The following is a 22,819-nucleotide window of genomic DNA, read 5'->3' on the forward strand; positions in this document are numbered from 1 at the left end:
GTCGTATTACATGACAGTTTGCTCCTGTATTTCTTTATAAAGTCAGCAAAAAATGAAACGTCCTCTCACTTTCAACTGCGTTTATTTTCAGCAAACTTAACATGTGTAAATATTTGTATGAACATAAGATTCAATAACTGAGACAAGTTTCACAGACATGTGACTAACAGAAATGGAATAATGTGTCCCTGAGCAAAGGGGGTGTCAAAATCAAAAGTAACAGTCAGTATCTGGTGTGGCCACGAGCTGCATTAAGTACTGCAGTGCATCTCCTCCTCATGGACTGCACCAGATTTGCCAGTTCTTGTTGTGAGATGTTACCCCACTCTTCCACCAAGGCACCTGCAAGTTCCCAGACTTGCTCAATGGGATTGCGAACCGGGCTCTTCGCTGGCCATGGCAGAACACTGACATTCCGGTCTTGCATGAAATCATGCACAGAACGAGCAGTATGGCCGGTGGCATTGTCATGTCAGGAGGAGCCTGCAGGAAGGGTACCACATGAGGGAGGAGGATGTCTTCCCTGTAACGCAAAGCATTGAGATTGCCCGCAATGACAACAAGCTCAGTCCGATGATGCTGTGACACACCGCCCCAGACCATGACGGACCCTCCACCTCCAAATCGATCCCTCTCCAGTGTAATGCTCATTCCTTCGCCGATAAATGCGAATCCGACCATCACCCCTGGTGAGACAAAACCGCGACTCATCAGAGTAGATCACTTTTTGCCAGTCCTGTCTGATCAAGCAACGGTGGGTTTGTGCCCATAGGCGACGTTGTTGCCGGTGATGTCTGGGGAGGACCTGCCTTACAACAGGCCACATTTTTTGGTGTTGCTACATACAGCTGGAAATTAACTTTTGGATATCAGTGCAGGGGTAACTCACCAGCATTACGACCAGGAATACAAATTTCCTGAATTGGATCCTTTGTTCGTACCCCCAAGGGCAATTGAACTGATCCCAGAGGCTGCTCCAAAACACCGCTGGTGGAGAAGAGATATTCAGAGTGGACTCCTAGTCCGACTCAGGAGACGTGCACACCATCCACCGCTTCCGAGTATATTACTCGCTAATGTTCAGTCTCTGGATAATAAAGTAGACGAGCTCAGGGCGAGGGTCTCCTTCCATAGAGACATCAGGGATTGTAACATACTCTGTTTCATGGAAACATGGCTCTCTCGGGATATACTATCCCCGTCCAATCAGCCATTTTGGGTTCTCAGTACATCGCACAGACAGGAATAAATACATCTCTGGGAAGAAAAAAGGCGGGAGTGTATGTTTCATGATTAACCACTCATGGTGTGATTGTGATAACATACAAAAACTCAAGTCCTTTTTTTCACCTGACCTAGAATACCTCACATTCAAATGCTGACCGTATTACCTCCCAAGAGAATTATCTTTGGTTATAGTCACAGCTGTGTATATTCCCTGTCAAGCCGATACCACGACAGCCCTCAACGAACTACACTGGACTTTAGGCAAACTAGAAACCACATATTCTGAGGCCGCATTTATTGTAGCTGGGGTTTTAACAAAGCAAATTTGATAAACGCTATCGAAGTTCTACCAACACATTGGCTTTAGTACTCGCGCTGGTAAAACGTTGGACCACTGCTACTCAATTTTTCAAAATGCCTACAAGGCCCTCCCCCACCCTCTCTTCGGCAAATCTGATCACGACTCCATTTTGCTCCTCCTTTCCTATAGGCAGAAACTCAAACAGGAAGTACCCGTGCTAAGATTTATTCAATGCTGTTCTGACCAATCAAAATCCATGCTTCAAGATTGTTTTGATCACGTGGACTGGGATATGTTCCGGATAGCCTCTAAGAATAACATTGACGAATACACTGATACGGTGACTGAGTTCATCAGTAAGTGTATAGGAGATGTTGTACCCACTGTGACCTATTAAAACCTACCCAAACCAGAAACCGTGGACAGATGGCAGCATTCGCGCAAAACTGAAAGTGCGAACCACCACATTTAACCATAGCAAGGTGACTGGGAATATGGCGAGCTCTGAACCAACTAATATTAATTTGGGGACAGGTCAAAAAGCATTAAACGTTTAAGGCAATTTAGCTAGCTAGCTTGCTGTTGCTAGCTAATTTGGCCGTGGATATTCAGGTATAATAACAACCAAAGGTCCTCTACTCTGACAATTAATCCACAGATAAAAGGGTAAAGGTTTCTAGTAATCTCTCCTTCTGGCTTCTTCTTTGGACTTTATATGGCGGATGGCAACGAACTTTTGCATTACAACTACCAAGTAGACTGGAGTTTGGACCATCTTTCAATCATCCACGTGGGTTTATGCTCCTAAAAAACATTGAGGAGACGGGAGAAGTGGGATTTGCAGCGCATCAAGCATCACAAATAGAACCAAGTTCTATTTTAGCGCCTGGCTACGCAGACGCTCGTGAGCAGTGTGTTTGCAATGATTGAATAACATGTGCAAGACAGGTCAAAAGCTTTAGAACACCTACTCATTCAAGGATTTTTCTTTATTTTCACTATTATACATTTGTAGAATAATAGGGAAGACATCAAAACCATGAAATAACACGAATGGAATCATGTAGTAACCAAACAAGTGTTGAACAAATCAAAATATATTTTAGATTTGAGATTCTTCAAATAGCCACACTTTGCCTTGATAACAGCTTTGCACACTCGTGGCACTCTCTCAACCATCTTCATTAAGTAGTCAAGTAAAAGACATATTAACTGTTCAAAGGAGACTGTGGGAATCAAGCCTTCATGGGTCAAATTTCTGCAATTTGGATCCAACTGCCGTGGATTTGTGAGATGCGGTGTGGGTGAACGGATAATCTCTGCAAGTGTATTTCCCACCGTAAAGCATGGAGGTTATGGTGCTTTGCTGGTGACACTGTGATTTATTTAGAATTCAAGGCACACTTAACCAGCATGGCTACCACAGCATTCTGCAACGATACGCCTTCCCATCTCATCATTTAAGCTCTGGGCCTTGGGTCTGAACTCTGCCCTGTGTAACTGGGTCCTGTAATTCCTGACAGGCTGCTCCCAGCTGGTGAAGGTAGGAAACAACACATCCACTTCGCTGATCCTCAACACAGGGGCCCCACAAGGGTCCGTGCTCAGCCCCCTTCGGTACCTCGTTCACCCATGACTGCATGGCCACGCACGTCTCCAACTCAATCATCAAGTTTACAGACGACACAACAGTAGTTGGCCTGATTTACTAACAATGACGAGACAGCCTACAGGGAGGAGGTGAGGGCCCTGTGAGAGTGGTGCAAGGAAAATAACCTCTCACTCAACGTCAACAAACTACCTGCCCTCCAGGACACCTACAGCACCAGATGTCTCTGGAAGGCCAAAAAGATTGTTAAGGACATCAACCACTAGAGCCATGGCCTGTTCACTGCGCTATCATCCAAAAGGTGAGGTCAGTACAGGTGCATCAAAGCTGGGGCTGGGAGACAGAAGCTGTTTTTCAATCTTAAGGCCATCAGACTGTTAAACAGCCATCACTAGCCAGCTTCCACCAGGTTACGCAACCCTGCACCTTAGTGGCTGCTGCCCGACTTGAAATCACTGTCCACTTTAATGTTTAAATAATGTTTACATACTGCTTTACTCAACTCTTATATACAGTTGAAGTCGGAAGTTTACATACACTTAGGTTGGAGTCATTAAAACTCGTTTTTCAACCACTCCACAAATTTCTTGTTAACAAACTATAGTTTTGCCAAGTCGGTTAGGACAGCTACTTTGTGCATGGCACGCGTACTTTTTCCACTTATAATTCAATGTATCACTATTCCAGTGGGTCAGAAGTTTACATACACTAAGTTGACTGTGCCTTTGAACAGCTTGGGAAATTCCAGAAAAGGATGTCATGGTTTTATAAGCTTCTGATAGGCTAATTGACAACATCTGAGTCAATTGAAGGTGTACCTGTGGATGTATTTCAAGGCCTACCTTCAAACTTAGTGCCTCTTTGCTTGACATCATGGGAAAATCAAAAGAAATCAGCCAAGACCTCAGAAAATAAATTGTAGACCTCCAAGTCTGCTTCATCCTTGGGAGCAATTTCCAAACGCCTGAAGGTACCACGTTCATCTGTACAAACAATTATACGCAAGAATAAACACCATGGGACCACGCAGCCGTCATACCGCTCAGGAAGGAGACGCGTTCTGTCTCCTAGAGATGAACGTACTTTGGTGCGAAAAGTGCAAATCAATCCCGGAACAACAGCAGGACCTTGTGAAGATGCTGGATGAAACAGGTACAAAAGTGTCTATATCCACAGTAAAACGAGGCCTATATCGACAACCTTTTTAAAAGGCCCCTCAACAAGGAAGAAGCCACTGCTCCAAAACCGCCATTAAAAAAGCCAGACAACGGTTTGCAACTGCACATGGGGATAAAGATTGTACTTTTTGGAGAAATGTCCTCTGGTCTAACAAAAATAGAACTGTTTGTCCATAATGACCATCGTTATGTTTGGATGAAAAAGGGGGAGGCTTGCAAGCCGAAGAACACCATCCCAACTGTGAAGCACAGGGGTGGCAGCAGCATGTTGTGGGGGTGCTTTGCTGCAGGAGGGACTGGTGCAATTCACAAAATAGATGGCATCATGAGGGAGGAAAATTCTGGATATATTGAAGCAACATTTCAAGACATCAGTCAGGAACCATTGCTTGGTCGCAAATGGGTCTTCCAAATGGACAATGACCCCAAGCATTCTTCCACAGTTGTGGAAAATGGCGTAAGGACAACAAAGTCAAGGTATTGGAGTGGCCATCACAAAGCCCAGACCTCATCCTGTAGAACAATTGTGGGCAGAACTGAAAAAGCGTGTGCGAGCAAGGAGGCCTAGAAACCTGACTCAGTTACACCAGCTCTGTGAGGAGGAATGGGCCAAAATTCACCCAACTTATTATGGGAAGCTTGTGGAAGGCTACCCGAAACCTTTGACCCAAGTGAAACAATTTAAAGGCAATGCTACCAAATACTAATTGAGTGTATGTAAACTTCTGACCCACTGGGGATGTGATGAAAGAAATAAAAGCTGAAATAAGTCATTCTCTCTACTATTATTCTGACATTTCACATTCTTAATATAAAGTGGTGATCCTAACTGACTTAAGACAGGGAATTTTTACTAGGATTAAATGTCAGGAATTGTGAAAACTGAGTTTAAATGTATTTGGCTAAGGTGTATGTAAACTTCCGACTTCAACTGTATATACTGTATATTAGGGTCAACTGTATATTATATTCTACTGTATTTTAGTCAATCCCACTCCGACAATGCTCAATCTAATATTTCATATATTTCTTAATATCATTATTTTACATTTAAATGTGTGGGTTTTGCTGTGAATCATTTTTAGATACTACTGCACTGTTGGAGCTTGGAACACAAGCATTTCGCTACACCCGCGATAACATCTGCTAAATATGTTTGTGACCAATAAAATTTGATTTGCTTTTGACTGTCTGCAAGTTGAACATGAATGTAGCCAGTAAGTCTAAGGTAGACACAGATTGTCTCTGTTTTTTGATCTAGCCTTTATACTATATACAAAGAAGAAGCTGATGAAAAAGTAGATGACGAAGTGTAGTTGGGCATAATTTCCCGACAATAATAAATCGTCTTCCTTGTTTCATTCTGATAACGTTACTCATTCATCGCAGAATGCCATGGCATGCGTGTTTGTGTTTATTGATTGTGTTTATGGTTGTGTCTCAGCTGCATACCATGCTTCGCTATATTATTTTTCACCAGATGTGTTAGTAGCTTGAGGGGATTGACAATGGGAAGTGCAAACCCACACACAGCCAAGATGCCAGCCTCCGACAAATACTAAAGTACTGTCAGCCCCTTGCATCAACATCTGCTGTACAGTGCATTCAGAAAGTATTCAGACACCTTCACTTTTTCCACATTTTGTTATGTGAAAGCCTTATTCTAAAAATGTATTAACCTGTTTGGGATAAGGGGGCAGCATTTTCACATTCGGATGAAAAGCGTGCCCAGAGTAAACTTCCTGCTACTCTGGCCCAGAAGCTAATATATGAATAGTATTTGTAGTATTGGATAGAAAACACTCAGAAGTTTCTAAAACTGTTTGAATGATGTCTGTGAGTATAACAGAACTCATATGGCAGGCGAAAACCTGAGAAAAATCCAACCCGGAAGTGGGAAATCTGAGGTTTGTAGTTTTTCAACTCATTGCCTATCGAATATACAGTGTCTATGGGGTCATATTGCACTTCCTAAGGCTTCCACTAGATGTCAACAGTCTTTAGAACCTTGTTTGATGCTAGCTACTGTGAAGGAGGGAGGAAGGAGAGCTGATTGAGTCAGGGGTCTGCCAGAGTGGCATGAGCTGGTCACGCGCACTCATGTGAGAGCATCCTGCGTTCCATTGCAATTCTAAAGACAAAGGAATTCTCCGGTTGGAACATTTATTGGAGATTTATGTTAAAAACATCCTAAAGATTGATTCTATACATCGTTTGACATGTTTCTACGAACTGTAATATAATTTTTGGAACTTTTCGTGGGAACTTTCGCCTGGACTTGCCCGTGCCTCGTGAGTTTGGATTGTGAACTGAACGCGCAAACAAAAGGAGGTATTTGTACATAAATGATGGACTTTATCGAACAAATCAAACATTTATTGTGGAACTGGGATTCCTGGGAGTGCATTCTGATGAAGTTCATCAAAGGTAAGTGAATATTTATAATGCTATTTCTGACTTCTGTTGACTCCACAATATTGCGGGTGTCTGCATTGCTTGTTTTCGTCTGAGCGCCGTACTCAGATTATTGCATGGTTTGCTTTTTCCGTAAAGCTTTTTTGAAATCTGACACAGCGGTTGCATTAAGGAGAAGTATATCTATAATTCTGTGCATAATACTTGTATCTTTTATCAAAGTTTATTATGAGTATTTCTGTAAATTGATGTGGCTCTCTGAAAATTCGCCAGATGTTTTCGAGGCACAACATTACTGACCATAAAAGCGCCAATGTAAACTGAGATTTTTGGATATAAGTATGAACTTTATCGAACAGAACATACATGTATTGTGTAACATGAAGTCCTTTGAGTGTCATCTGATGAAGATCATCAAAGATAAAATTAATCACTAATCTCTGTTTCTGCTTTTTGTGACTCCTCTCTTTGGCTGGAAAATGACTGTGTGTTTTTGTTACTAGGCTCTGACCTAACATAATCATATGGTGTGCTTTCGCTGTAAAGTCTTTTTGAAATCGGACACGATGGGTAGATTAACAAGAAGTTAAGCTTTAATTTGGTGTATTGCACTTGTGAATGTATGAAAGTTACATATTTCCCAAAAATATTTTTGAATTTCGCGCGCTGCCTTTTCAGAGGAATGTTGTCGAGGGGTTCCGCTAGCCTAGCCATATTAAATACATGTTTTGTTTTCATCAATCTACACACAATACCTCAATGACAAAGCGTTCCTCTGTGGACATGGGAGAACTTTCCAGAAGGACAACTATCTCTGGGGCACTCCACCAGTCAGGCCTTTATGGAATAGTGGCCAGACGGAAGCCAATCTTCAGTAAAAGGCACATGACAGCCCGCTTGGAGTTTGCCAAAAGGCACCTAAAAAACTCTCAAACTATGAGAAACAAGATTCTCTGGTCTGATGAAACCAATATTGAACTCTTTGGCCTGAATGCCAAGCCTGGAGGAAGCCAGGCACTGCTTATCACCTGGACAATACCATCCCTACAGTGAAGTATGGTGGTTGCATCGTCATGCTGTGGGGATATTTTTCAGAGGCAGGGACTGGGAGAATAGTCAGGATCGAGGGAAAGATGAACGGAGCAAGGTATGGAGAGATCCTTAATGAAAACCTGCTCCAGAGCGCTCAGGACCTCAGACTGGGGCGAAGGTTTACCTTCCATACCCAAATAGACTCGAGGCTGTAATCACTTCCAAAGGCACATCAACATATAGTACTGAATAAAGGGTCTGAATACTTATGTAAATGTGATATTTCAGTTTTTTTAATACATTTGCAAACATTTCTAAAAACCCGTTTTTGCTTTGTCATTATGGGGTGTTGTGTGTAGATTTATGAAAACAATTTAATCAATTTTAGAATACGGCTGTAACGTAACAAAATGTGGAAAAAGTCAAGGGGTCTGAATACTTTCCAAATGCACTGTACAAGCCATAACATGATGATTTATAAGAAAACACAGGTCTTCACTCGTGTGTGTGTGTGTGTGTGCGTGTGCGTGTGAGAGAGAGCACATGCACGTGTGTGTGTCCTCTATTACCAGACCAACAGGAAGCCGTAAGCCTGAGATGAGTGTGTTTTCATTTTCTTCACTGTGTTGAAGGCTTTAAAATAGACTCACTTAGCAAACCCTGAATGATACGACCTCAGCACTGATCTTTCACTCGCTCTCCATGCTCTTTTACTAGATCTCCCACTTCTCCTCCGAGAGACTTTTCTCTCTTCCCCTTTGAACCTAGTCCTTACTTGCCTTGATGCTCTGGCAACCCACTGCTGCACAAATCATTGTCAGATAGAGCTGGAGTATTTTACATTCACGTGAAAAGTGGTATGATCAATATAATCCACGTCACACTATCGTAATACCCATGTATTTGTCAAATGGTGTTCAGTGGTAGTTTCATTAGTGATATTGATGGTTCCTTTTCACTGACCATTTTATGTGCAGAAGTTCTGCTTGTGTATGTAGGCTAGTTTAAACACGGTACACTCTTGAAGTTTGTTCAGTTAATGTTAGGGTACTTGTCAGGGTTGTGGTCAATTCACTTCCTGAATTGAAAAGCTATTCATAGGAAACCAATGTGAAACTTTCAATTCAAGAACTAGCATTTTTATTCACTTCCTGAATTGTATTAAAACAGAAAAATGGATCCCAGCTCTGGTATGCATTAGCGTGCTACTCAGTCTCTTCCTCCACGGTTGCTGGCTTCTTATTTGTCTCAGTAAGCTGATTTATCATCTCCCCTAATGTGTCCTATTCTCTCCCTCCATCCAGGTGGTGAGACTGTGCCAGAACCCCAAGCTGGCCCTGAAGAACAGCCCACCTTACATCCTGGACCTGCTGCCAGACACCTACCAGCACCTCCGCACCATCCTGTCCCGCTACGAGGGCAAGATGGAGACGCTCGGCGACAACGAGTATTTCCGCGTCTTCATGGAGAACCTGACCAAGAAGACCAAGCAGACCATCAGCCTTTTCAAGGAGGGCAAGGAGCGCATGTACGAGGAGAACTCGCAGCCCAGGTGAGAGGATTACGTTTTTTGGAGATTGAGGTGGAAATGGAACTTGTTGTTGACGAAATATAGCTACTTTTCCTGTAATACCTAGGTACTTTTCTCAAATCTCAAAATTGCCGTATCCTGATTTTTACGAGACATCAAGAGAATTGCCTCTGTTTTTGTACATCGAGCAAGAATTGGGTTTCGTCATCCTCCTCCTGAAATTCTCTTGTGAGGTAGGTCTGCACCCTGACCTGTGTTGAGGGATACTCCGTTCATTCACTACCAGAATATTATCCCTTTCATGAGCCCAGAGCTAAGCCGAGCTGTGCGGTACTGGCTTTGGTTACACATCCACCATGGGTCCAGGAACCGTAATTGAAGGAACATGGTGAACAGCAAGTATCTGAGCCAGTACGGTTTGGGATGGCACAATAGTAGGATCAACATATTCAGAACCTTTTCAGACTATGTCTGAAGTGAAGTGGGGTGTCCTTTTTGTTGAACCCTTCCCAGTCATAGCATGCAGGTGTAGGGGTTAGCTCTCATCCGTGGGTACGTTTCTTCACCGATCTTAAAATGGAGCAATTTAGGCTTGTACTGAGTAACAGCCTAAGAGAAGGGTGCTGTGGTTTGCACAAGTGAACGTTTGTGGTCAGGATGACGCCGATCTACTTGCCTGTGACTCTGTCTCTGTGTTCACAGCCTTTTTTGTCGGCAGTAGCCCCCAGACCTGCAGGCTATAAGGAACTAAAGAAACCGCAAAATGTAGTCTAACACATTTTATTTTCTTAATAACATCAACTACAGCAAAAGTCACTCTCTATGCAAAGGTATACATACAAAACAACTTACGGGTGCACACAAACAATGACTACATCTCACACCCCCATCCCTAGTGCCTGCATTATTGTTCGCCACTAGGCCTTAAATTGAATCAATTTAACTAACACTTTAAAAAAAAAAAATACATTTTGTTTAACAATTTCGTAACGTCTTTTTAGATGACCGAGCTCATTTTTTTGCCGCAGCCCTTGCTGTACACGCATTTGTAGGTCAGGGGTCTGAGTAATCAAGCATCCCAGAGAAGGACTTGTATGCGAAGCCATTAGCAAAGTTGAAACATTCTTGACCGCCCTTTATAAATCCCGTCAGAAATGCAGGATTTGGCCAGAATCTGGGGGGGGGCTATGACAGGCTGTCATTCAACTTTGCCAACGGCACCCCTTATCATTCCTCCTCTGAGATGCCTGATAACTACGGCCCCAGGTTATACAGTTAAATAGGACGATAGGCTAAGCTTGATTTGCACATATCTATCTTATTGCTGGCCTCTCCCAGCCCAATCGGTTACACGCAGGGGGAGCATGATTATGATGGCTTGAGTCAAGTATCAATAGCATATCTTTTGTCCATGAACTGATAGACAAATTAGACCCCTGAGCTCATTCAATCTCCAATCTACTCAAAACACTACCCTTTTTATTTTATATATATATATTTTTTAAACAACTTATGAAAACTGTAGTTAATTTCCTTCTTTTAATGCGATGAATCAGAGTAGCGATGACTCTGTCTGCCTGTAGTTTTTCCACGGCTTCTGTTTTTCCGGACAATGAGTCTCCTTGTGCTGAAACTAAGGGAGAGGAGGCTCCGCTCACAAGTTCATTCCTCTTCTGTCTTCCCCCTAATTGAATTAGCGTTAAGTAATGGGCCCATTTTTTGAACTGTCTTAACCACTCCTTTTGTGAAATACAATTTCATCACTTCGTTACAGAGGGAGTGGGTTCTAGAGCCGGAGCTGGTAATAACCGATGAAGCTCCCCCACACAGGGGCCAGAGACAAAGAGCGCTATTGTGCCTAGGGAAGGGCTCAAATGAGTAGGCTATTGCCCGGTAGTGTGGTTAGTGTGTTACCGTTAGACATGGCTTTAGCTGAGTGGCTTTAGCTGAGTGACACTCCTCCCAGCTCTACGTTACCTTTTTTTACAAGGAGCACGTGTTTGCTTAAGTTGAGAAAATGTAGACGGACACAAACATTTAGGAGCACAATGAAAAATATTTGAGTTGCTAAAGCTCCTAAATTAAAATTCCATGTCGCGCAGTTAAATATTTAGGGGGCGTATGCGACTTTAAAACGGTCGCACTGTAGAGCCCTACTTTACCACTCTCTTTCCTTCTGGATAGGATGGAGATGGTTAAAACAATTTGATACACTGTTAGCTTCAGACTCGACTGAAATTAGTTTCCTGTATCGACATAATGTTCGCTATTCACTTTCCTCTGGTTGTTAAAGATTGAGCACCATTTAGTGAAAAATGATGGATGGTAGTTATGAATGATACGTGATGATTACAATGGCCGTTTCTCCTCAGACCATTGCAGTACAAAGAGCGATAGAGTGGGTGGATGTGGTGCTGAGATGCATATGCAGATTTCGCCACAATAGTACCCCCGCTAAATTCACTTCTATTTATTTTAATTTTGGCGTCCGCCCCTCCATATTTAGGTTTGAGCAGTACAAATCGTTTTTGCTTCTCTTGTACACAGACATACAGACACACAGCCCCCATAGGCTCGCGAGTGGCGCAGTGGTCTAAGTCTAAGCATCTCAGTGCTAGAGGCATCACTACAGACCCTGGTTCGACCCCGTCCGGGTTTGGCCGGGTAGGCTGTCATTGTAAATAAGAATTTGTTCTTAACTGACTTGCCTAGTTAAATAAAGGTTCAATTATTATACTGTATATCTTTTTTTTAATTCTTAGAACTGTGCATTCAGTGTTCTGACTGTATTGCTGGTTGATTACCACAACCACGGTAGACTGAAAGCCCAGCCTTTTGCTATTTTGAGTTCCGCTTTTTGTGCGGCGGTGGTCTGACATGGGAGTCTAGCTGCAGCGCAGCTGTGTGAGGGGGCGAGGTAGGTGGTGTCTGCGAGAAGGGACCTAATGATTAACAGTGACACACAGTCACAAACTGTGTGCGCCACAGTTTCTTCCCGGTAGCCTGCGAGCTTCCTTTTCCTGTTTCTCACAGGCCAGCTAGTTCCATTTTCTACCCTGCTCAAAGAGAGAGGGGGAGGGTGCACAGCTAACGCTAGCCTGTCTATAACCGCAAAGTCCAGGCTGAGTATGGAGTCAATGTGGGCAGAAAATAGGCACTTCCAACCTCCCCTATATCCAGATATTATTCTGACCTCCCTGAGCTTTGCTGTTTGATCTTGCTTCCTTGACTAAGCCTATGACGAGCGAGCCATCCTGACTGCTGGTAGTTAATATATCCTGAGGGGAGAGGAAGGACCACAAATGGCATCCCGTTCCCTATATAGTGCACTACTTTTAACCAGGGCCTATGCGGCTTTAGTCAAATGTATTGCACTATGTAGGGAATGGGGTGCCATTTGGGATGTAGTCCCGGGTCTGTAGTCCGAGGCGCGAGGCAAGGCTGTCATTTCAACTCCTAACGCCGTTTTCATATCCACGGGGTAGGAAACCAGAACAACAGTCCGGCTCTCCTTTTTAGCGGGCTGGCTCTCTCATCCTTCTTTCACTCCACCGCATGCCCATGATCCTGGCCTTGTTGGATTTGAACGTGTTCAGATCAACATAAGAGGAAGGACACGCCCTCTACATTCATGCATCCCCGTTACAGCCTCCTGCTGCCTGATGTAGCCTCCGCTGGCTATAGCTGGGGGTATTGCAGATGGTGGGACCCCAGTGACGTTGCGAGAAGGATCTGCATGGTTGGCCCTGGGCCTCCATCTTCCTCACTACTGCCGACACCCACTGTCTCTATGCCATCCTTTCTCTCTGCAGACGGGGGAAGAGCTAGCCTCTCATATCTTCTTGCACCTGGCAGTCTCAAGCCAGTCTGCACGTCCCTGAAAGTGCCTCGGTGGCTCACACAACCCCCCCCCCCCTGTATCCATCTCTTCTAATACCACCTTACTCTGACGTATTCAATCTGTTCTCTAAATAAGACAAAGACATGATTGCAAATGGTTTATTTTGATAGCTTTGAGAATGCTGACAAAACTGTTGTCATTACAGTATGTAGTTGCTATCTGAAGGGGCTTCTCTGCCTCTTATCTATGCTGCCGGGATCTATGCTGTGGTATCATGCCAAGTTCAGCATTAGTACCATGACGTCACTGTATTTGCAAAGGGCACTTGTGCCAGTTGCTAAATTTGTCCCTCAAAGCTCTGGCCTAAGATAAAGTATGACTTCCTATTTTCTATAAATGTGCCTGACTAGACGGGCAGACAGCTTGCTGGTATAACAATAGTTTCTCTCTCAGGAGCAGGCTATTGGCTTTGACTATCCCATCTTATCTGCTGGCAAAGTTCTATGTGAAACGATCAGTTCTAGCAATAGGGAAATGCACTGTCGGATAACAATATCATGCAAAAAAAGGATGTGTACATTTTTGTGGTGCATGCAGAGAATGTGGCCCTACATTTGCATAATGCATACTGCAGCGTCACTCATTGTCTGCTTATCTGTGTTTTAGGCTGCTGAATTTTACATATTCTTTGCCACTTCATTCATTCATTCATTCATTCATACACCATTCATACTTTTATATAACTGCTCTGTCTGTAATGTTAGGCTATTTCTTAATGGGTTCTGTAAGATCAGACAGACGATTTGTGGTTGGTTTCTGACTAGTGGTGTGACAAATGGGAAAACATTTAACGTTTAAACAGCCTTTTTTTTTTTCAATAAGAAAATAATCTTAAAATGTACATGTGAATTCACAATACAGCTGTGCTGCTTCCAGCAATGGTTTGGGTCTGAGTCCCTTTCAGATAGTTAAGCATTGCACCTCAAATCAAGTTCAAATCAAGTTTATTTTATATAGCCCTTCGTACATCAGCTAATATCTCGAAGTGCTGTACAGACACCCAGCCTAAAACCCCAAACAGCAAGCAATGCAGGTGTAGAAGCACGGTGGCTAGGAAAAACTCCCTAGAAAGGCCAAAACCTAGGAAGAAACCTAGAGAGGAACCAGGCTATGAGGGGTGGCCAGTCCTCTTCTGGCTGTGCCGGGTGGAGATTATAACAGAACTATGCCAAGATGTTCAAAATGTTCATAAGTGACAAGCATGGTCAAATAATAATCATGAATAATTTTCAGTTGGCTTTTCATAGCCGATCATCAAGAGTTGAAAATAGCAGGTCCGGGACAGGTGGCGGTTCCATAACCGCAGGCAGAACAGCTGAAACTGGAATAGCAGCAAGGCCAGGTGGACTGGGGACAGCAAGGAGCCATCACGCCCGGCAGCCCCGACGCACGGTCCCAGGGCTCAGGTCCTCCGAGAGAGAGAAAGAGAAGGAGAGAATTAGAGAGAGCCAAGATTTTCAAAATGTTCATAAATGACAAGAATGGTCAAATAATAATCAGGAATAAATGTCAGTTGGCTTTTCATAGCCGATCATTAAGAATTGAAAACAGCAGGTCTGGGACAGGTAGGGGTTCCATAACCGCAGGCAGAACAGTTGAAACTGGAATAGCAGCGGGGCCAGGCGGACTGGGGACAGCAAGGAGTCATCATGCCCGGTAGTCCTGACGTATGGTCCTAGGGCTCCGGTCCTCCGAGAGAGAGAAAGAAAGAGAGAAGGAGAGAATTAGAGAGAGCCAAGATTTTCAAAATGTTCATAAATGACAAGCATGGTCAAATAATAATCAGGAATAAAAGTCAGTTGGCTTTTCATAGCCGATCATTAAGAGTTGAACAGATAGGGGTTCCATAACAGCAGGCAGAACAGTTGAAACTGGAACAGCAGCAAGGCCAGGTGGACTGGGGACAGCAAGGAGTCATCATGCCCGGTTTGCCGTGACGTATGGTCCTAGGGCTCAGGTTCTCCGAGAGAGAGAAAGAAAGAGAGAACGAGAGAATTAGAGAGAGCATACTTAAATTCACACAGGACACTGGATAAGATAGGAGAAGTACTCCAGGTATAACCAACTGACCCTAGCCCCCCGACACATAAACTACTGCAGCATAAATACTGGAGGCTGAGACAGGAGGGGTCAGGAGACACTGTGGCCCCATCCGATGATACCCCCGGACAGGGCCAAACAGGAAGGATATAACCCCACCCACTCTGCCAAAGCACAGCCCCCACACCACTAGAGGGATATCTTCAACCACCAACTTACAATCCTGAGACAAGGCCGAGTATAGCCCACAAAGATCTCCACCACAGCACAAACCAAGGGGGGGCGCCAACCCAATTCCACCTCGCAAAGTTTGCATATCCTTCTCATTTAACTTCTCAAAGTATTGCCATACAGGGAGTGCTGACCCTTTTAGTCGACTGGTCGATTGTTTGGTGGATAGGCTGTTGGTCGACCAAGATGGGGGGGAAAAAATTGTAGAGCAGTCCAAAATATATATATTTTTTATTGCGCATGAGACACCTGTCTCATTCACGCCTGTCTCAGTGGACTAATCCATTGCGGACGCCACGTGTATGGCCCACCAGTATCACCAGTAGTACATTTACCATTAATTCCCATCATTTCTCATCTACAATGCTTGTTTGGTTACGGTAATTTCTGTTAATGCATTACATATATTTTGATTAGTCTTTTACAGTTTTCATTGTCTGAGTGGACACGTTTGCAGACCGCACAACCTAGGCTACACTAGTTTTAGTTCATTTCATTCCATTTAGGACTTGTTAATTTATTCATTGACATTTTTATATATATATATATATATATATATATATATTCATTTAGGGGGTAGATTGTAGCTTCCATCAATGTAATTGTCTGTATCACTTCCAATCCCCCATATATTTTTTTTGCAAATATATATATATATATATAAATACATGCGTGCATATACATACACAAATACATACTTATATATTTTCCTTTTACTTTCTAACTCTACCACCCCCTCTTATAATTGGAGTAAACTACTGAACAACAACGCTTCTGCTTCCAGCTTATACATACTTTCAAGCGATCCTGTCAATGTTGAGTAAAGACGCGCACCAGATTATACATAGAAGTATACCTGCCTGGCCTGTGTGCAAATGTAGGCCTCTAAATGTGCCCATTTGGGGATTTGATAGTATTTCTGATTGTCTTAACTCACCACCACTGTGGAACTTCTCAAAGTAGTTTTTACTTCACCTCAAACAGCAAGTGAACAAAGTCTTTCTACAGCCATTAAGAATAGTCCCTCAATGTAGCCTATTTTAAACATCTTTCCAGCTCTCTTTCCGTAACCACTCAGCGTGGGGGGGGGGGGGGGGGGAATGGTTGCAAATGTGCTCGAGCTTCAGTAGCTAGGTCAGACCCAAGTTAATAGTTGATACAATGTTTCATGTTCTTTGCAGACAGGCCATGCCTAGCCAATGTGATTTCTAGAATATTTATTTTTATCAGGATATTTTCTACCTGCAGGCTGCAATGTTTTTATTTGTTGGCTTTATGTATGCTATTTTTTTTACATAGTTGGCAATGGCTATAGAAGTCATTTTTTAATAATTTTGATTAACCACATGATCATTTATTTTGAGATTCGAAGACTTTATTATACTGAAAAAATATATAAATGCAACATGTAAAGTGTTGGTCCCATGTTTTATCAGCTGAAATAAAAGATCCCAGAAATGTTCCAAATGCACAAAAAGCTTATTTCTCTCAAATATTGACAACAAATTTGTTTACATCCATGTTAGTGAGCATTTCTCCTTTGCCAAGGTAATCCATTCGTCTGACAGGTGTGGCATGTTAAGAATTTGATTAAACAGCATTATCATTACACAGATGCACCTTGTGCTGGGGACAATAAAAGGCTACTCTAAAATGTGCAGTTTTGTCACACAACACAATGCCACAGATGGCCCAAGTTTTGAGTGAGCGTACAATTGACATGCTGACTGCAGGAATGTCCGCCACAGCTTTTGCCAAAGAATTTAATGTTCATTTCTCACCTGTGGGATTGTCTGAGGGGGTGCTAAGGTGTATTTATGTCTGCAATAAAGCCCTTTTGTGGGGGAAAACTCATTCTGATTGGCTGCGCCCTTACCATGTGAAATCCATAGATTAGGGCCTAATTTATTTATTTCAATTGACTGATTTACTTATGAACTCAGTAAAATCTTGGACATTTTTGCATATTACAATTTAGAATTTTTTTTCAGTATATAAATTAAATAAAACTTTAAATTAAAAATGTGCATATAAAAATCATAACTGGCATGCAGATCGGTAGAAATGCTAAGATAAGTTGGCACTCCAAGTGGAAAAGGTTGCTGACCCCTGGAGTAGCCTGAGTTTTCCGTGCATCAGCAAGATGGAACAAGGAAGTCTTGAGGTTTTGCTCACCTGAGGTAGAGTATCTCATGATAAGCTGTAGACCACACTATATTTACCTAGAGATTTCATCTATATTTTTTCGTAGCTGTCTATTTACCAACACAAACCAATGCTGGCACTAAGACCGCACTCAACGAGCTGTATAAGGCCATATGCAAACAAGAAAATGCTCATCCAGAGTTGGCACACCTAGTGGCAAGGGACTTTAATGCAGAGAAACTTAAATCAGGTTTACCTAATTTCTACCAGCATGTGCAACAAGAGGGGAAAAAAACTCTAGACCATCTTTACTCCACACACAGAGACGCATACAAAGCTCTCGCTCGCCCTCCATTTGGCAAATCTGACCATAACTCTATCCTCCTGATTCCTGCTTACAAGCAAAAACTACCAGTGACTTGCTCAATACCAAAATGGTCAGACGACGCAGATGCTAAGCTACAGGACTGTTTTGCTAGCAGAGACTGGAATATGTTCCGGGATTCTTCCGATGGCATTGAGGAGTATACCACATCAGTCACTGACTTCATCAATAAGTGCATCGATGACGTCGTCCCCACAGTGACCATACGTACATCTGCATCCAAAAGCCATGCATTACAGGCAACATCCGCACTGAGCTAAAGGGTAGAGCTGCTGCTTTCAAGGAGCGGGACTCTAACCCGGACGCTTATAACAAATCCTGCTATGACTTCCGACGAACCATCAAACAGGCAAAGCATCCATACAGGACTACGATTGAATCCTACTACACCGGCTCCGACGCTCATCAGATGTGGCAGGGCATTCAAACTATTACGGACAACAAAGCGAAGCACAGCTGCGAGCTGCCCAGTGACACGAGCCTACCAGACAGCTAAATTACTTCTATGCGCGCATCGAGGCAAGCAACACTGAAGCGTGCATGAGAGCACCAGCTGTTACGGACGACTGTGTGATCACGCTCTCCGTAGCTGATGTGATTTAAGACCTTTAAACAGGTCAACATTCACAAGGCCGCAGGGCCAGACGGATTCCCGGGATCTGTACCCCGTGCTTGCGCTGACCAACTGGCAAGTGCCCTTCACTGACATTTTCAACCTGTCCCTGACTGAGTCTGTAATACCAACATGTTTCAAGCAGACCACCATCGTCCCTGTGCCCAAGAACACGAAGGCAACCAGCCTAAATGACTACCGACCCGTAGCATTCACGTCTGTAGCTATGAAGTGCTTTGAAAGGCTGGTCATGGCTCACATCAACACCATTATACCAGAAACCCAAGACCCACTCCAATTTGCATACCACCCCAACAGATCCACAAGTTATGCAGTCTCTGTTGCACTCCACACTACCCTTTCCCACCTGGACAAAAGGAACACCTACGTGAGAATGCTATTCATTGACTACAGCTCAGCGTTCAACACCATAGTGCTCTCAATGCTCATCACTAAGCTAAGGACCCTGGGACTAAACACCTCTTTCTGCAACTGGATCCTGGACTTCCTGATGGGTCGCCCCCAGGTGGTAAGGGTAGGTAACACATCTGCCACGCTGGACCTCAACACGGGGACCCCTCAGGTGCGTGCTCAGCCCCCTCCTGTACTCCTTGTTCACCCATGACTGCATGGCCAAGCACGACTCCAACAACATCATTAACTTTGCCGGCGACACAATGATGAGACAGCCTATAGGGAGGAGGTCAGAGACCTGGCAGTGTGGTGCCAGGATAACAACCTCTCCCTCAACGTGAACAAGACAAAGGAGATAATTGTGGACTACAGGAAAAGGAGGGCCAAGCATGCTCCCATTCTCATCGACAGGGCTGTAGTGGAGCAGGTTGAGAGCTTCAAGTTCCTTGGTGTCCACATCACCAACAAACTATCATGGTCCAAACACACCAAGACAGTTGTGAAGAGGGCACAACAAAGCCCCTCAGGAGATTGAAAAGATTTGGCATGGGTCCTCAGAGCCTCAAAGTTCTACAGCTGCACCATCGAGAGCATCCTGGTTGGTTGCATCACTGCAACCTGGTTTTCTTCTGGTTTTCTTGATCTCTGGCACCCTCGAGTCATTTGTGTCTTAATTATTTAAACACAGTGTGCTTAAAGCATCAGACAAGCTCAGTAGCCTACATATAGTTGATTTTATTAAAACACATAGGGTGTGTCTAAATAGGGAAAAATACACGTTTAAAAATGTCTACCAATCCATTGGAACAGACGAATCTAGGTCGACCACTATTTTATTTTTAGTCTGGGACAGCCTTACGTACAGGACTTCGCTTCTGTCGCTTTCCTTTCTCTGCCAATTTTCCAACTGTTAACAACGATGACGTTGATTCCTCGACTTCTTGCCCGGTGTCGACTCTCATTTCTGAGTGTCAAGATTAGATTCTGCTAGGAATCGATTCCTAAGATTCAGTGTTTTTGGAACGGAGGAAACTGTTTAGTTGCCGTACTTCCAAGAACATTTGCAACTTTCATAGCAAGCTAGCGAGGGATGGAGAGAGAGGGGAGGGGCACAGTATAGGAAGGTCGGCCACCAGGCAGACCGAGTCAGAACTGTGTACTAGGCCTATCCATCGGCGATCAAAAGCTGTATCTCACAATTTCTTGGCTTAGTGTCTTGCGGCTAGGATATTCTACACGCAACAGACCCGAAGACTGAACACATACTCGCATCAGTAGATAAGAGAAAGACACACACACACACACAGACGCACACACACACACACACACACACACACACACACACACACACACACACAGACACACACACACACACAGACACACACACGCACGCACACAGGCACGCACACACACACACACACACACACACACACAGACGCACACACACACACACACACACACACACACACAGACACACACACACACACACACACACACACAGACACACACAGGCACGTACACATATATGCACGCGAACACAAACGCACACGGAGGCAACACTGCATCATGTTTATTTATGGCGTTCTGCTGTCAGTTTCAAAATAATACAGATAATCTAGTCCTCACACTAGATTACGAGCAACATTAGGCTATTAACAGTTTCCTATTTGGCCTGGCGACACAGCAACTAGGCTATGCAAGTGTGGTAAAGGCTATTTAGACAGGAAATGGTAAGATTAGGCATTGGTTGATATCTCACACTGTTAGCACGTAATAGCACTGAGTGAACATTTTTCAGGGGTGAGGCAGTGACTTGTGTCTTTCCGAGTCTTGATCAGGGTGGATGCGTACGTCTCCTGTCACTGCTGTTTCCTATCAGAGATCTGGTGCGAAGCCACTTCCGGAGAGTTCAATGTTATAATGTGAAGACTGTGATGAAAGGGGAACCCAGTTTTTCCATCTTGTGGCAGCGGTGTTTTTTTTTTTTTCTGTTGAAGTGTCAATATGAGTATTGTGGCGTGCTTTTGTTGCTGCTGCACGCTGGGTGTTGAGGATCCTAGTTCACAGACTGATGGTACATTGTATTGCGTTGAAAGAAGGCCTACCACCAGGCTTGCACGATGTCAACCCCCCCCCCCCCCCGAATGTCATGTAGGCCTAATGTGTGCAGCCACTGTCATTTAGTCCCCCAGACCGTCCGTCCAGTAATTGGCTTCAAGTGGTCCGCGGCTTTAACTTTCTCGCGTTCTATCTCAGAAAACCGTAAACGGGAAGGGAGCAGCCAGCTGCAGGTCAAAGGTCAGCACCGTATCCAGGGAGAGCTTGGCCCATCCCCGCGGTAACGGCGAGGATCTATGCTTAATTGTCGAGGCAGCGCTGGATTGAGGGGGCATATGTATCTGCGGGTTAACTAGCGCATGCAGAATAAGAACAGGACTGCATCCCAAGTGGCACCATTTTGCCTATATAGTGCACTACTTTTGGCGAAAGTAGTGCACTATATGGGGAATAGTGTGCCATTTTGAACGCAGAGAGAAATGCCAATGCCGGGGTTAGCAAAACACCCAGCAGCCCACTCACTGAGGTTGCATTTACTTAGAAACACACTCTCTTTCTCTCCCTCTCTCCGGCTAATGATGTCCTTGGGTTTTTCAGCGGAAAAGGAATGGACATAAATAATAAATGGATGTATTTGTGAGTTGGTGTAGTTTTTCGAAAATTCGAACTTTAACTTTTGTTGGGTGCTGCTGTTTGTATCTGTTTTGGTTTTGAGTTAAAGCAGATGACACATACAGACACGTATAGGACTAGCCTATATATTTTAATTTGATTTAACTAGACAAGTCCGTTAAGAACAAATTCTTATTTACAATGACTGCCTACCCCGGCCAAACCCGGACGACGCTGGGCCAATTGTGCGCCGCCCTATGGGGCTCCCATTCACGGCCGGATGTGATGCAGCCTGGATTCGAACCAGGGACTGCAGTGACGGCCCTTGCACTGAGATGCAGTGCCTTAGACCGCTGCGCCACTCGGGAGCCCGTATGCACTTGTGAGGATCCGAGAGGATTCTAAACAATGTTTTTAATAGCACCACCTTGCCCTCTGTTAGGAGTGTGTGGACTAAGCAGAGTGTCAACTCCACTGTCCACTAGGCTGGTCTCTGTATCAATCAACATACATGAGATGCATTTAAGGGTTAGGGCCCCCTTGCCTCTCCTTGTAGCATTGGTGCCATGCCCAGTCGCACAGAGAAATACATAGCAAGAGTCCTACCCTAGTCAGAGATATGAGGAAAGGAATCACACGCACACTGTAAACTCATAAGCTACAATATCACTCTCAGATTGACAGTAACTCATTGTTTTCTAGAAAGTTTCACTTAATGGTGACTACACACACACACACACATACACATACACTAGTCTCTCACACACACACAGTGACTGAGCACAGGTGTGCTTCACCGAGGGCACTGCCACCTACAGAGCAATGCCCACACTAGCCTCGTCAAGAACCAGGCTTCCCTAAAACTGGAAGCCTGGGGAAGTTCATGGCAAAAAAATAGCTAAATGAGTTGGACACCCTGTGTAAATCTCACACACACACACACACACACACACACACTCAACTCACACAATTTGTCAGGGTGTCTGTATCCTCACTCTGTTTTTTCGAGCTCATCTTAAGTCTGTCCTCCTCTCTCTCCCCTCCCTTCCCCTGTGCTGGCATTGTGGAGTGAGAGGAGAGGGAGAATCTGGTTGGAAGCAGCTGCGACGACGCTGCCGCCACACTCG

The 22,819-nt window shown here is 44.1% G+C and overlaps 2 protein-coding genes across 5 annotated transcripts in view; one reads left to right on the forward strand and one right to left on the reverse strand.

Moving 5' to 3' along the window:
- Positions 1–22,819, forward strand: part of cbl (Cbl proto-oncogene, E3 ubiquitin protein ligase) — a 56,921-nt gene that overhangs the window by 8,760 nt on the left and 25,342 nt on the right. For both annotated transcript variants that reach the window (XM_071356616.1, XM_071356618.1), the window contains exon 2: positions 9,067–9,314. In XM_071356616.1, coding sequence (XP_071212717.1) covers positions 9,067–9,314 — 248 coding nt within the window. The remainder of the gene's footprint in view (positions 1–9,066; positions 9,315–22,819) is intronic.
- LOC139547648 (cell surface glycoprotein MUC18-like) overlaps positions 13,316–22,819 on the reverse strand; it is an 89,361-nt gene continuing 79,857 nt past the window's right edge. Inside the window, exon 17 of one of the 3 annotated variants that reach the window (XM_071356620.1) lies at positions 13,316–15,154. In XM_071356620.1, coding sequence (XP_071212721.1) covers positions 15,002–15,154 — 153 coding nt within the window. In that variant the 3' untranslated portion in view covers positions 13,316–15,001. The remainder of the gene's footprint in view (positions 15,155–22,819) is intronic. The other 2 variants (XM_071356621.1, XM_071356619.1) reach the window with 2 other exon arrangements.

This window comes from Salvelinus alpinus, chromosome 21, assembly GCF_045679555.1.
Source record: "Salvelinus alpinus chromosome 21, SLU_Salpinus.1, whole genome shotgun sequence".
Taxonomy (NCBI): domain Eukaryota; kingdom Metazoa; phylum Chordata; class Actinopteri; order Salmoniformes; family Salmonidae; genus Salvelinus; species Salvelinus alpinus.